Consider the following 12,158-nt stretch of genomic DNA (forward strand, 5'->3'; position numbering starts at 1 on the left):
AGACTCAGCTTCTAGCCTCTGATTACTCCTAAAATGCACCTGAGGGATCTTAAAAACCAGGATTCCTGGGGCCAATTTCCATGGAGAATGGGGCGGAGACAGCCCTGTGCCCTTCCACAGCTGATTCTCATACACAGCCAGGGTGAAGACATACTGTTAGAGCTGAGTGCCCATGCCTCTCTCTCTCCTGGTAGACCACAGTTTCTTAAAAAGGGAATGAATCTTTTCTATTTTTTCAGTTTCCATGTGCTGAGAACAATGCCTGAATATTATAGGCAGTAGCAGGGGGCAGCTAAGAGCCTGGATGCTGGAGTCAGGCAGTTTGGATGTGAACCCTCATCCACCACATATTAGCTGTGTGGTTTTGAGTAAGTACTGCTATACAATTCAATGCCTCGTTCCCTTATCTGTAAAGTGATAACATTCATCAATACTTGTGATGTTTTTGTGAGATTTATGGGAGGAAGTAACTATAAAGTATTTAATGCAAGGTCTGGCACATAACAAACCCACAATCAATGCTAGCTATGCAGATAGGCAAAAAATTCAATCAACATGCAACCTTAATGCCTCTATGTAACAGCTGTGGTAAATGCAGTGGGGATACAAAAAAATAATAAGTCCAAGTTCCTGAATATTCACAGGCCTTATGCTAGGGGTTTTATCAATAATTTTTTTCACCTTCATGATAATACTTTGACATATTATTAGAAAAGGAAATATACCAGGTACGTAACTGAAGGTCACCAGCAAGTAATTATCAGTCTGAGATTGGAACTCAGATTCATCTGGCTTCAGATCTCACTCTTTCTACTTTATCACTAAAATTTCATATAAATGTTGATTCATATTCATTCAATCAATAAGCGTCTTTGCCATGCTTGCTATGTGCTAGAAACTGTTCTAAGTACTGGAGACATAGAAACGAACCAAACAGAGAATGTCTCTGCTTTCATGTAGTTTGTATTCTAGAGCACAAAAAGACTGGTGACAAGTAAGTAAATGGATATATAACGTGTCAGGTCAAGGTAAGTGCTACAGAGGAAAAATAAAGCAGGGTACAGGTAACTGAGGGGGTATATATTTGTGTATATGTGTGTGTGAGAGAGTTTTTTTTTCCATTTGGCTATAATGTAATCTTATTTTTCTTTTCTTTACTGAAGTACAGTTGATGCACAAAAGTTACAGGTATACAATATAGTGATTCACAACTTTTAAAGATTATACTCCATTTATAGCTATTATAAAATATTGGGCTTCCCTAGTGGTTCAGACGGTAAAGACTCTGCCTGCAATGTGGGAGACCTGGCTTTGATCCCTGGGTTGGGAAGATCTCCTGAAGGACGGTATGGCAACCCACTCACATATTCTTGCCTGGAAAATTCCCGTGGACAGAGGAGCATGGTGGGCTACGTCCATGGGGTTGCAAAGAGTTGACACAACTGAGCAACTAAGCACAGCATGGTGTATTGTACAGTATATCCTTGTAGCTTATTTTATACATAATAGCTTGTACCTCTTAATCTTATACTCCTATCTTGCCCCTGCCCTCTTTCCTCTCCCCACTTAATCACTAGTTTGTTCTCTATACCTGTGAGTCTGTTTCTTCTATATTTTCACTACTTGGTTGTATTTTTTAGGGGGGGGATTCTACATATGTCCTGATATTATACAACATTTATCTTTCTCTGTCTGACTTATTTCACTTAGCATAATACCCTCCAAGTTCATTCATGTTGTTGCAAATAACAAGACTTCACTCCTTTTTATGGCTGAGTACTATTCAATTGTGTATATACGTACCACATCTTTATCCACTGATCTGTTGATAGATGCTTAGATTTCTTTTGTATCTTGGCAATTGTAAATAATGCTGCTATTAACATTGGAGTGAGACTCAGTCGTGTCCAACTCTTTGGGACTCCATGGACGGGAGCCAATCAGGCTCCTCTGTCTATGGAATTCTCTAGGCAAGAAGAGTGGAACGGGTTGCCATGTCCTTCCCCCAGGGATCTTCCCAACCCAAGGATTGAAACCAGATCTCTCACATTGCAGGCAGATTCTTTATCGTTTGAGCTACCCAGGAAGTCCCTATTTTAGACAGGAAGGCCAAGAAATGCTTCTGATAAAGAAACATTTGAGTGATGGACATGATAAGATGTGTTCGGATTCTGGGTAAGTTTTAGGAGTTTAAGCCCAAGGATTTATTGTAGAATTAGAAGGATATGAGAAAGAAGGAAATAAAAGACAATTTCAAAGTGCTTGACTTGAGTAACTAGGAGAACGAAATTCTCACTTAGTGAGCTGGAGAAAAATGCTGGACAAGGAGGTTTTTCTTGAGAGGAAATCAGGAGTTCTGTTTTGAGATCTCTGTTGTGCATCCAAGTGGAAATACTAGGTAGGCAGATAGATATACAAGTCTGTATTGTAGGGAGAAGCTGGAGCTAGAAATATAAACTGAATAGAAGAGATTTCAAACCATGAGATCACCTAGGAGCAAGTATAGATTAAGAAGATGACTGAGCCCGGGGCCCCAATATTTATAGGTCGGGAAGATGATGAGGAACCAGCTGGGGAGTCAGAGAAGGACTTGCCAGTGAGGGAGAGGGAAACAGAAAGTGTGGCCTTGAGGCCAAGACAAGAAACTCTCTCAAGAAGGAAGCAGCGATTGCGTGGGCCAAAACTAGTGAGGGCTGCAGCAGAGGATGACAGGATTCATGAATGAGAGGGTTACTGGTGAGTCTCACGAGAGCTGTTTTGGTGGAGGGATGGAAAGAGCAAACTGGAGGAAAAGACACGGTGACAGTGTGAAGGACCCTTTCAAGGCTCTTTTTTTTTTTTTTTTTCCTGGAAAGGGGAGTGGAGAGTGAGGCAGCAGCTGAGGGGGATACAGGGTCAGGAGATGATTACTTTAAGTGAGCTGATTTGCAGCATGTCTGTGAGTCCCCATACAGCCCCATAGGATCCTGTAGAGAGGAAAGACAGAGCAGAGGGAGAGGGGCTGAGTGCAGGTGTGAGGGGCTTGAGTGGCGGTCAGGGATAGGATTCAGCTCACAGGGGAGGACTGGTTGTAGATGAAAGCAGGGGCTGTTCATCTACTGCACGTAAAAATGGAAAACAGACTGGAAATGCAAAGCAGAGTCAAACAGTGTAAGGTTTTGTCTCACTTAATCCTTATAATAACCCCTTCATGTGGTGGAATATTATTTCTGTGTTACAGAGAATCACAATGTGACTTGGGAAAGATTTTCAATGTAGTTGCATATTTGTAACAATGAGAAAATGAGTAGTCAGGGAACGCTGTAGGTGGAAGTGCGTTTGATTTGGACCCAAAGAGTGGGTTGGTTCTAAATACGTGAAAGGGGCCGAGACAAGAATTCCAAATACATATAAGAATTCTATAAATATGTAAAAAGGCACAAAATAGAGCAAAATCCTTTCTTGGCAGGTACTTTGGAACTGAACTGTGTGGATTCTAATCCTAGCTCCTGCACTTAATAGTTGTGTGACCTTGGACAAGATACCTGACTTCTCTGTGCTCCGGTTTCCCCATGTTTAACTCACAGGGATAGTAACTGTACCTACTTCATAGGATTGTTGTGAGGAATACAAACAGGTAACTGTGCCTACATCCATATACACACAGAGTGGAACTGTGCCTAGAAAGTAGAGAGCACTGCTTGGTTTACTTCTAAAAGTAAAGAGTTTGGAAAAAAAAATGTGTATTTTTCCTGTGTGTGTGTGTGTACTTCCAGCAGTCCTGCTTTTGGGTATCATTGGAAGATATTCTGCTGCAAGAACTTTACAGAACAAGGAGCTCAGCTCAGTGCTCTGTGATGACCTAGAGTGGGGGGATGGGGGGATGGGGGGATGGGTGGGAGGTCCAAGAGTGAGGGGATATATGTATACATACAGCTGATTCACTTCATTGTACAGCAGAAAGTAACATAACATTGTAAAACAATTATACTCCAATTTTTAAAAAGTCAAAGAGAGAAAAGAACCTTCCTCGTCCTGAAGGAGCATGATTGAAAGAAGACAGATAAGTTTGTTCACTCACTCTGTCATTCAGTCCTTCATTCTAGAAGGATTTCTTGAGCATCTCCTCAGTCCGGCTCTGTACTGACCAGGTTGCAGAGACCGAGGACAACGAGGGCAGGGTTCCTGTGCCCAAGCTGCTCCTGGCCACCAGGAGATAGCTGCAGACTTAGACTGTTTCAATATAGCCTGAAGGCTATTCTCATACAGAGCTTCAGGAGGAAATAGGCAATGGAAGGGGCAAGAGCGCTGAGTTTTTGTTTTGTCTTATTCAACAGTAATTTATTAACTACCAGCCTTCAAGGATCAAACAGCCTAGAGAAAGAGACCAGAGAGTCACTAGACCCACACAATCCCATGTGATATATGGCTACTAGGGTTTTATTACTATTATTTAAACTTCTTATTTTGTATTGAAGTATAACCAATTAGCCTGCCTGGTGGCTCAGACTGTAAAGAATTTGCCTGCCAATGCAGGAGAACTGGGTTCGATCCTTGGGTCAGCAAGATCCTCTGGAGAAGGGAATGGCAACCCACTCCAGTATTCTTGCCTGGAGAATTCCATGGAATGAGGAGCCTGCTTGGCTACAGTTCACAGGGTCACAAAGAATCGGACACAACTGAGCAACTAATAATTTCATAACCGATTAACAATGTTGTGACAGTTTCAGGTACTCAGCAGACTGACTCAACCATGGATATACCTATATCCATTCCCCTGCTCCCCACAAACTCCCCTCCCATTCAGGCTGCCACATAACATTGAGCAGAGTTCCCTGAAGAGCACCAAGTTTTGATTCAGATTGTTTGGACCTGAGTCTTGGCTCTGCCACTTTCCTAACTAAGGCTCTGGGCAAGGTGGTGAGCATCAGTGTCCTCATCTGTAAAACGGAGGTGACGGCGTCTGACACAAGAGGTTGCGTGAGGGGCCAATGCGATCATACAGCCATGGCCCCCAGCACACAGCCAAAGACCCACAGGCTTTGCGGTGCTATGGCTGCTTCTCTCTCATTTCCTCTTCTGTTGTTATTGTGGTTTATGTGACTCATGAAAACACTTCTGTCTTCAGACTTGTTGAGGAAGTCTTCCTAGAAAGATGTGACTCAGACTGAGTTTTAAAGGATGGATGGGGTTTGCAGCATGAAATGATGACCAGGCAACTCAGGGAAAGGATACCATCTCTGGCTCAGCACATCACCCTTTGGATAAAGAAAGCACCTGCACCAATTTGTAAGATAATCCAAATAAAAGCCCTTCATGTCAGGGACCAAATCAGGCCCATCGGAGAATATTAGGCAAGTTTCCTCATACCTCCCTGGTTCCCTCATTCTGTGGGTCTCCTAGGCCCCTCTGTCCTGTCTGGAATGATTTCCTTTTGATTGCAATTGGAATTTTGCTTCTCTGCTCCTGAAGCCATTTTGCTGTATGAATCCTTCCCTATCAGGAGGAGGGAGTTCTGTGCTCACTTGATGGATTCACAGAGAAGGGAATACCATCCAGTTGTCTTTTCAAAACCCTACCTGTACTCTTGCATCAGCACTATTTAGCTGCCCTTTTTTTCTGGATGTGTCTTCTTATTTCAAGTTACAGTATTACTAGAATATGGTAATAAAAGCAGACCCCTCAAATATGGCCACCAAAAACTCCCCAATCCACAATGCTTAAAACAACTAGCATTCCCATAAAAGGTAATTCTTTGCAGCATATTGTACACATGTTTTTAAGATTTACCTATACAACAATATTGGTATTTGTAATCTTCAATAAAAATTGAGCACCTATTGTGTACTTGGTATTGTTCTAGTGATGAGGTTAAAACAGAGAGCAGAATTACATGAGTCTTGCTCCTGAAGCTTTCAATCCAGTAAGGAAACAGATACTAACAAATCAGTTGTATCAGTCTATTCATAATGGCAAGCTAGGATAGGTGTTCTGAAGGAAAGAAACCCAGTTCTCAAAGAGCTATGATCAGAGGTTTCTCTGGTGGTTCAGTGGCTAAGACTCCACACCCCCAATTCAGGGGGCCTGGGTACAATCCCCGGTCAGGGAACTAGATCCCACATGCCGCAACTAACAGTTTGCATTCCACAACAAAGATCCCACATGCTTCAGTGATGATCGAAGATCCCCCAACAAAGATCCCGCATGCTTCAGTGATGATCGAAGATCCCCCAACAAAGATCCCGCATGCTTCAGTGATGATCGAAGATCCCCCAACAAAGATCCCGCATGCTTCAGTGATGATCGAAGATCCCCCAACAAAGATCCCGCATGCTTCAGTGATAATCAAAGATCCCCCATGCTGCCACTAACACCCAACAGAGCCAAATAAGTAAATACATTTCTTTTAAAAAGAGCTAAGATCAGCTGAGGGTCAAGGATGGCTTCTCAGCTTCAGTTGAGAATCGATGGCTTGAATTAAAGAATGGGGCAGAGGGGAGAGAGAACCATCCCCCAAATATGTGATCAGAGGGAGAATATGGAGACAGACAGCTTATGGCTGGAGAGCCAACAAGAAGGCATGTTTGGGGTCACTCAGGAAAGTCAGGCAGGGGTCAGAATATGCAGGACCTCACAGGCCTGGGGAGGTCATTGACAGGTTAAGTGCAAGTGTGTCTGTGTTTGAGGTGGTGGGGTGGAATCATGTTTCAAACAAGAATTTTGACTGCAATATATGAACCAACTCTCTATATGATAGATGAAGAAACAGGCTTGAGGGATGAGAATGAGAAAGTGAAGGAAAAAGGAACTATTTACTGACCACATATTATAGATTTACCCTACGTACAATGTGTTGCTGTATATAATGTGCTAGGTAATGCCTTGGATGCACTAAACAGAAGTACGGGCTGGTTACCATTATCATCACACTGTGTATGGCATTCTGAATGTATTTCTTTGCATGTTTTACAAATGAGGGAACTTAGGATAAAAGAAAACGCTTCCCGGGGGCTCAGTGGTAAAGAACCTGCCTGCCAATGCAGGATGCAGGCCTGATTCCTGGGTTGGGAAGATCCCCTGGAGAAGGAAATGGCAACCCACTCCAGTATTGTTGCCTGGGAAATCCCATGGACAGAGAAGCCTGGCAGGCTGCAGTTCCATGGGGTTGCAAAAGAGCCAGACATGTCTTAGCAACTAAACAACAGGCTAAGAGAGGTAAAGGAACTACCCAACATCACCCAGTTGGCAAGTGGTAGAGCTAGGATTCAGTGCCCAGGATCTTCCTATGTTGAGAGAACAAAGTCAAGGCAAAGCTGGGAGGATAATACTAGTCATCTCAGTAGGATGGTTCCATCCCTGAAGCAGCCCAGGATTGTTAACGCTCTTAAAGTTGTTCTAGAATTACTCTTAAGGGGATTTTCTAGACCGTGTGGATTTATTTGACTTTCACAGGGATAGACACAAGTTAATCATTACTGTCTTTTTCAATTAAATAAATGTTCCCAGTCATAACTTTTCCAGAATAGACTATAGAGTAACATGATTGCTAACAATGTAGAAACATAAACTCAGATTCCTTCTGACATCTTTTTCTCCTCAAACTCTAAATAACTGTAACAAGTTTCTAGTGACACTGTGATGCGTCGGGGGAAACCACTTCATTGCTTAAGAGAGTATGATAACAGAGACTTGAATATCTAAGAAAGCACATAGGACATAGCACATAGGGTATAGGACAAAAAAATGGAGGGCATGTATCATGTAGTAAGTTTTATGAAGAACTTTAATTATCACACTTAATTTTTAACACCCTGGTAGGCAATGGCACCCCAATCCAGCACGCTTACCTGGAAAATCCCATGGATGGAGGAGCCTGGTGGGCCACAGTCCATGGGGTTGCTAAGAGTCAGACACGACTGAGTGACTTCACTTTCACTTTTCACTTTCATGCATTGGAGAAGGAAATGGCAACCCACTCCAGTGTTCTTGCCTGGAGAATCCCAGGAGCCTGGTGGGCTGCCGTCTCTGGGGTCGCACAGAGTTGCACACTACTGAAGCGACTTAGCAGCAGCAGCAGCAGCTGTTGTTTAGTGGCTAAGTTGCGTCCAACTCTTTTGCAACCCTGGGGACTACAGCCTGCCAGGCTCTTCTGTCCATGGGATTGCTAAAATAAGAATATTGGAGTGGGTTGCCATTTTTTTCTCCAGGGGATCTTCCCAATCCAGGGATTGAACCCATGTCTCCTGAATTGGCAGGCAGATTCTTTACCACTGATCTACCTAGCAAGTCCAATATCTTGGAAGTAGGTCTCTTTATTTCCATTTTAGAGATGAAATTGGGCATAAAGCCATTAAGGGACTTGGCCTTGGTCTCTTGATATTTAACCCCTGCCTTTTCTACTCTGCCCCAGAGCCTTATCCATGATCTTAATGTTTGGCAGATGCTATTCCCCTTGACCACCGTCTTTAATAGGTTTACAAGAAATTTATAGTCTTTCTACCCCTGCCACACACACACTTAAATCTGATGATAGGTGGTGATTCAGAGATCATTTGCTTTGACATGAATAAAACGAGGTTTCCATTTTGATGGAATTAATCAGTTAAATCTGATATAAAAAACACTTCAAGAAAGTTCTCATGGTGGTGGTCTGTCTGCCCAAGGAATGGTCTTTAGTCTGATTCATATACAAAACAGCAACTGAACAGACAGAGTGTTTGAGTTCTCAAAGTTTAAGCTGGGAGGAGAGGCAGGGCACCAATCAGGAATCACTGAGGCAGCTTCCTATATGAGTTTAAGTCTTCTGTAATTGGAAAGTTCCCCTCATGGAGATTTCTATCCATGCTACTCTTTATCTGTCCCCAGTATATATAGGGACTTGCTAAGTCTCTGTGAGGGAAGAAAGACTTCTCAGTGGGCCATCTCCTTTAGCCACCAATAACATTTTAAAGTATCCAAATTAAAAACAAAAATCTATGAATTATCAATGCCTATGGAAAATACCACCCTCAATTTCAGTTCCAAACTTCTACTCCCATTTCCTGAGAATGCTGATTAAAAAGCATCTTTATGGTACAATATACACTTCTCTTACTTTAAATACACAGCCCCTAGTCCAAGGCTCTTCCTGTCAGGATAAGAAACGAGCATGGGTTTTCAGAACAGGCTGCTCACCGGCTCACTTCCTGAAGAGTGTGTCTAGACCTGAGGCAGAGTTGCTGTTCATCACCAACCTTAACCCTCTATCAAGGACTGCTTGTAGGACAACCCCTACAGCTGAAAAACAGCCAGTCACTGACTTTTCTTGAAGTTGCTCTTTTCCTAGGATGTATCAGATCAAAAGAAACAGGCAAATCACACAGAGAAGATGCAAAACCAGCTACTGACTCCAGAAATGTTGAAAGCTGCAGTGCTTAGTTGACGGGGAATTGCCAGTATGTTTACAAGGCGTTGCACACGTGCACGTAGAAAGTCCCCCTCACGTAGGCATAGCACGCTAGGTTAGAGGGTGCAGAGAAGGTCCCCCAAAGGACCAGGAACTGTTTGTACAAGACTCGGCTCAGCCTTGCCTTAAGGCATCGACTTAGGACCCCACAGACCACATTGCCAGCAAGCACTGAACCTCAGATGCGATCTTCCTGCCCTGCACCCCAAGTACAGACTCTGAGCAAATCAACCCAACAACCAACCGAGGTTCTATCATCATACAGTAATAAGCCCATTCTATTTTGCTAATTGCTTTCTTGGGCATACACCAAGTTATTAAAAGGACAGTGACAAAACAAGAGAGCTTGGATAAATGTATGTGGCGGCACCTACAGCAATTTGTTTTCCTCTTAACGTTAGTTCCAGTTACTTGTTTGCATGTGAAAGAGAACAAGGAGAATTGGCAAAACATTTCTAAATTATTTTCTACTCAGCTGCATCAGTGCTGAGACCACCTTTGCAATTGTTATCCTGCTCTTCAGAAAAGACTTTCCTCGTAGAAAACAGACTGATGTTAGAAGCAGATCTGAGGCTGTGAGATAGACGCTTTTGCCAGGCACGAGAGTCTTCTAGGAGCTGCAGAAGGCAGTCTCGGTAGAGCCTGTGGGAAGTCAGACACCAGCCCACTTTTTCCCACCCACCCAGACACTCTCCCTCTCTGGTCTGTACCTTCCGTGTGGCAGCTGGAAGAGAGGATGGTGTTCGGAGGTCTGAAGATGTAAGGCAGGTAACGAGAGAAGCATTTCATCTTCCAAAAAAGAAGGCAAAAGAAAAAATCTAAATAAAAAAACAGTGTCCTGAATCCATCAGGATTCTCTCGGCCTTTAAAGCTGGCTACATCACCCACATGTTTACGGAGGCTCTCTCCCCGTGTTGCAGAGCTGGGGAGCCTGAGGAATAACTGAAGCTGGATCCCATGTTGCCATCAGCGCCAGGGAGCACTGCCTTACATTTCTGCATGCAGCTCTAACTCAGAAGCCCCTAAGCAAGCCGCGATATAGCCTCTTCATTGGCTGCAGCTCCTCCGAGCAGGATTTGCTGAGTAAGTCAGTCTTGCCTGTAAACACACGCTGAAATGCCCTGCCTGAAACCTCTCTCTTTTCCCTTGTGGTCAGTTTCTCTTTTAGCAAGAGAAATCCAGCAGGATATGGGAGGCGTGAGGATAAGTGACCATCTCTTATTTAGCTGAAAGATCAGATGAAACAAAGACAGCATAGTGTTCTGCCCTGGAGAGAGATGATTGTTAAAAGGAGCCAGCCGTAAAGCCATGGGTCTCAGGAATATTAAAGTACAGCAATGAAATGGGTCTCTGTCCTTGCTTAATCTAGATTGAGTTCTAGTTTTTTAATACGAAACCCAGACAATAGGACCATTTATCATTTAGGTGAAGCCAAACGCTGGGTTGAGTAGTCGGTGACAGAGAGCTAACACAGACAGATTCTGGGCTCCACTATGGCTGTTTTTTCCTGCCAGCACTCACGCCGAGGCAATAACTTGGTTCTGAGTTATTTGCTGTACAAATTTAAAGCCACAACACAAGGAAAGAGGCTAAACCCAAGGGAAATGGCCTTTCACCAACCTGTGTGCCCTGATGGCATACAAAAATCTGGAACAAGGAAGTTGATGCAAGGATTACACAACTTTACCAAAACTCTCACTGAGATTGCAGAGACAGAGAGAGAGAATATTAAAGGAAAGGACCAATTGCCAAATACAAATGATTTAGATTTGGGAGTTGGTTTGGTTACAACCCAGGAAATAGTAATAATTTTGGAAATCTTACTGCTGGAAGGTAAGCACAAGACATCATCAGTTTGGGATTTATAAGTTCCATCAAATACACTATTGAGTATGATAAAGAGAAACAGGTGAATATTTTCTGTGCTGAATTCAGAGGCACAGGAAATGATTTAAATGGCCCATAAAGGAAAACCAGTATTCCCCTGAGTGAAAATTTTAAAAATAAGATTTAATGTAAAGTTTGCCTTGAAATCTGACAGGATAATTTTTGAGCCTTTATGGGCTCTCCTCTCTATGAAAAAATCCTTAATTTAGCATTGGAGAAATGTGCTGGTCTGCCCACAAGAGCAAAGACTTAGAGCTGTAAGTAATTATAGAGTCAGCGCAGGCCAGGATGTAAGTTCACTCTTCCACCGACATGCTCTCTCCCTGATTTCTGGACCACTGCAACATGATGACAAACTACTGCTGGGGACAGAACATTAACCCTTTGATAATTATGTTATCGATCACTTCCTTAGACCTTGAGACCTGGCAAGGTTGGGCCATCCCAAATAAGGTGCTGTTTAGACAATGCCTAAATGGTCTGGATTAGTTGTGTGGATAATCTCAAATTCACAACAGATGAGCAAATCCGGAGGCATCTTCCTGCGAGATACAGAAATCTAATCCCTGATCAGTAATAAGTCAAATGGAAGGAGGCTTTGGGACCAACCTGACCTGAGTTTGAATCCCAGTGCATTCACTTATTGGCTGGGAAGATATAAACACAGCTTTAACACTTGTTAGCCTCAGTTTCCAGATCTATAAAATGGGAACAACAACATTCTCCTCCCACTTTCTTGAGTGAAAGGAGATAATAAGCATGTGATGCACCCTGTTCATTATAGACACTTGCCAAACTGTCGCTGCCAAGGCTGCTCTTACTGTTCTCACTGTTCTCATCAGCTTTC

At 43.1% G+C, this 12,158-nt stretch overlaps 1 protein-coding gene across 1 annotated transcript in view; it reads right to left on the minus strand.

The window, feature by feature from the left end:
- The window catches only part of PPP2R2B (protein phosphatase 2 regulatory subunit Bbeta), a 478,006-nt gene extending 467,798 nt beyond the window's left edge, over positions 1 to 10,208 (minus strand). The window contains exon 1 of the mRNA XM_068980314.1: positions 10,135 to 10,208. Within this exon, the coding sequence (XP_068836415.1) occupies positions 10,135 to 10,208 (74 nt within the window). The remainder of the gene's footprint in view (positions 1 to 10,134) is intronic.
- Positions 10,209 to 12,158: the final 1,950 nt, after the last annotated feature.

The sequence above is a fragment of the Capricornis sumatraensis genome, chromosome 9, assembly GCF_032405125.1.
Source record: "Capricornis sumatraensis isolate serow.1 chromosome 9, serow.2, whole genome shotgun sequence".
Classification (NCBI taxonomy): Eukaryota; Metazoa; Chordata; class Mammalia; order Artiodactyla; family Bovidae; genus Capricornis; species Capricornis sumatraensis.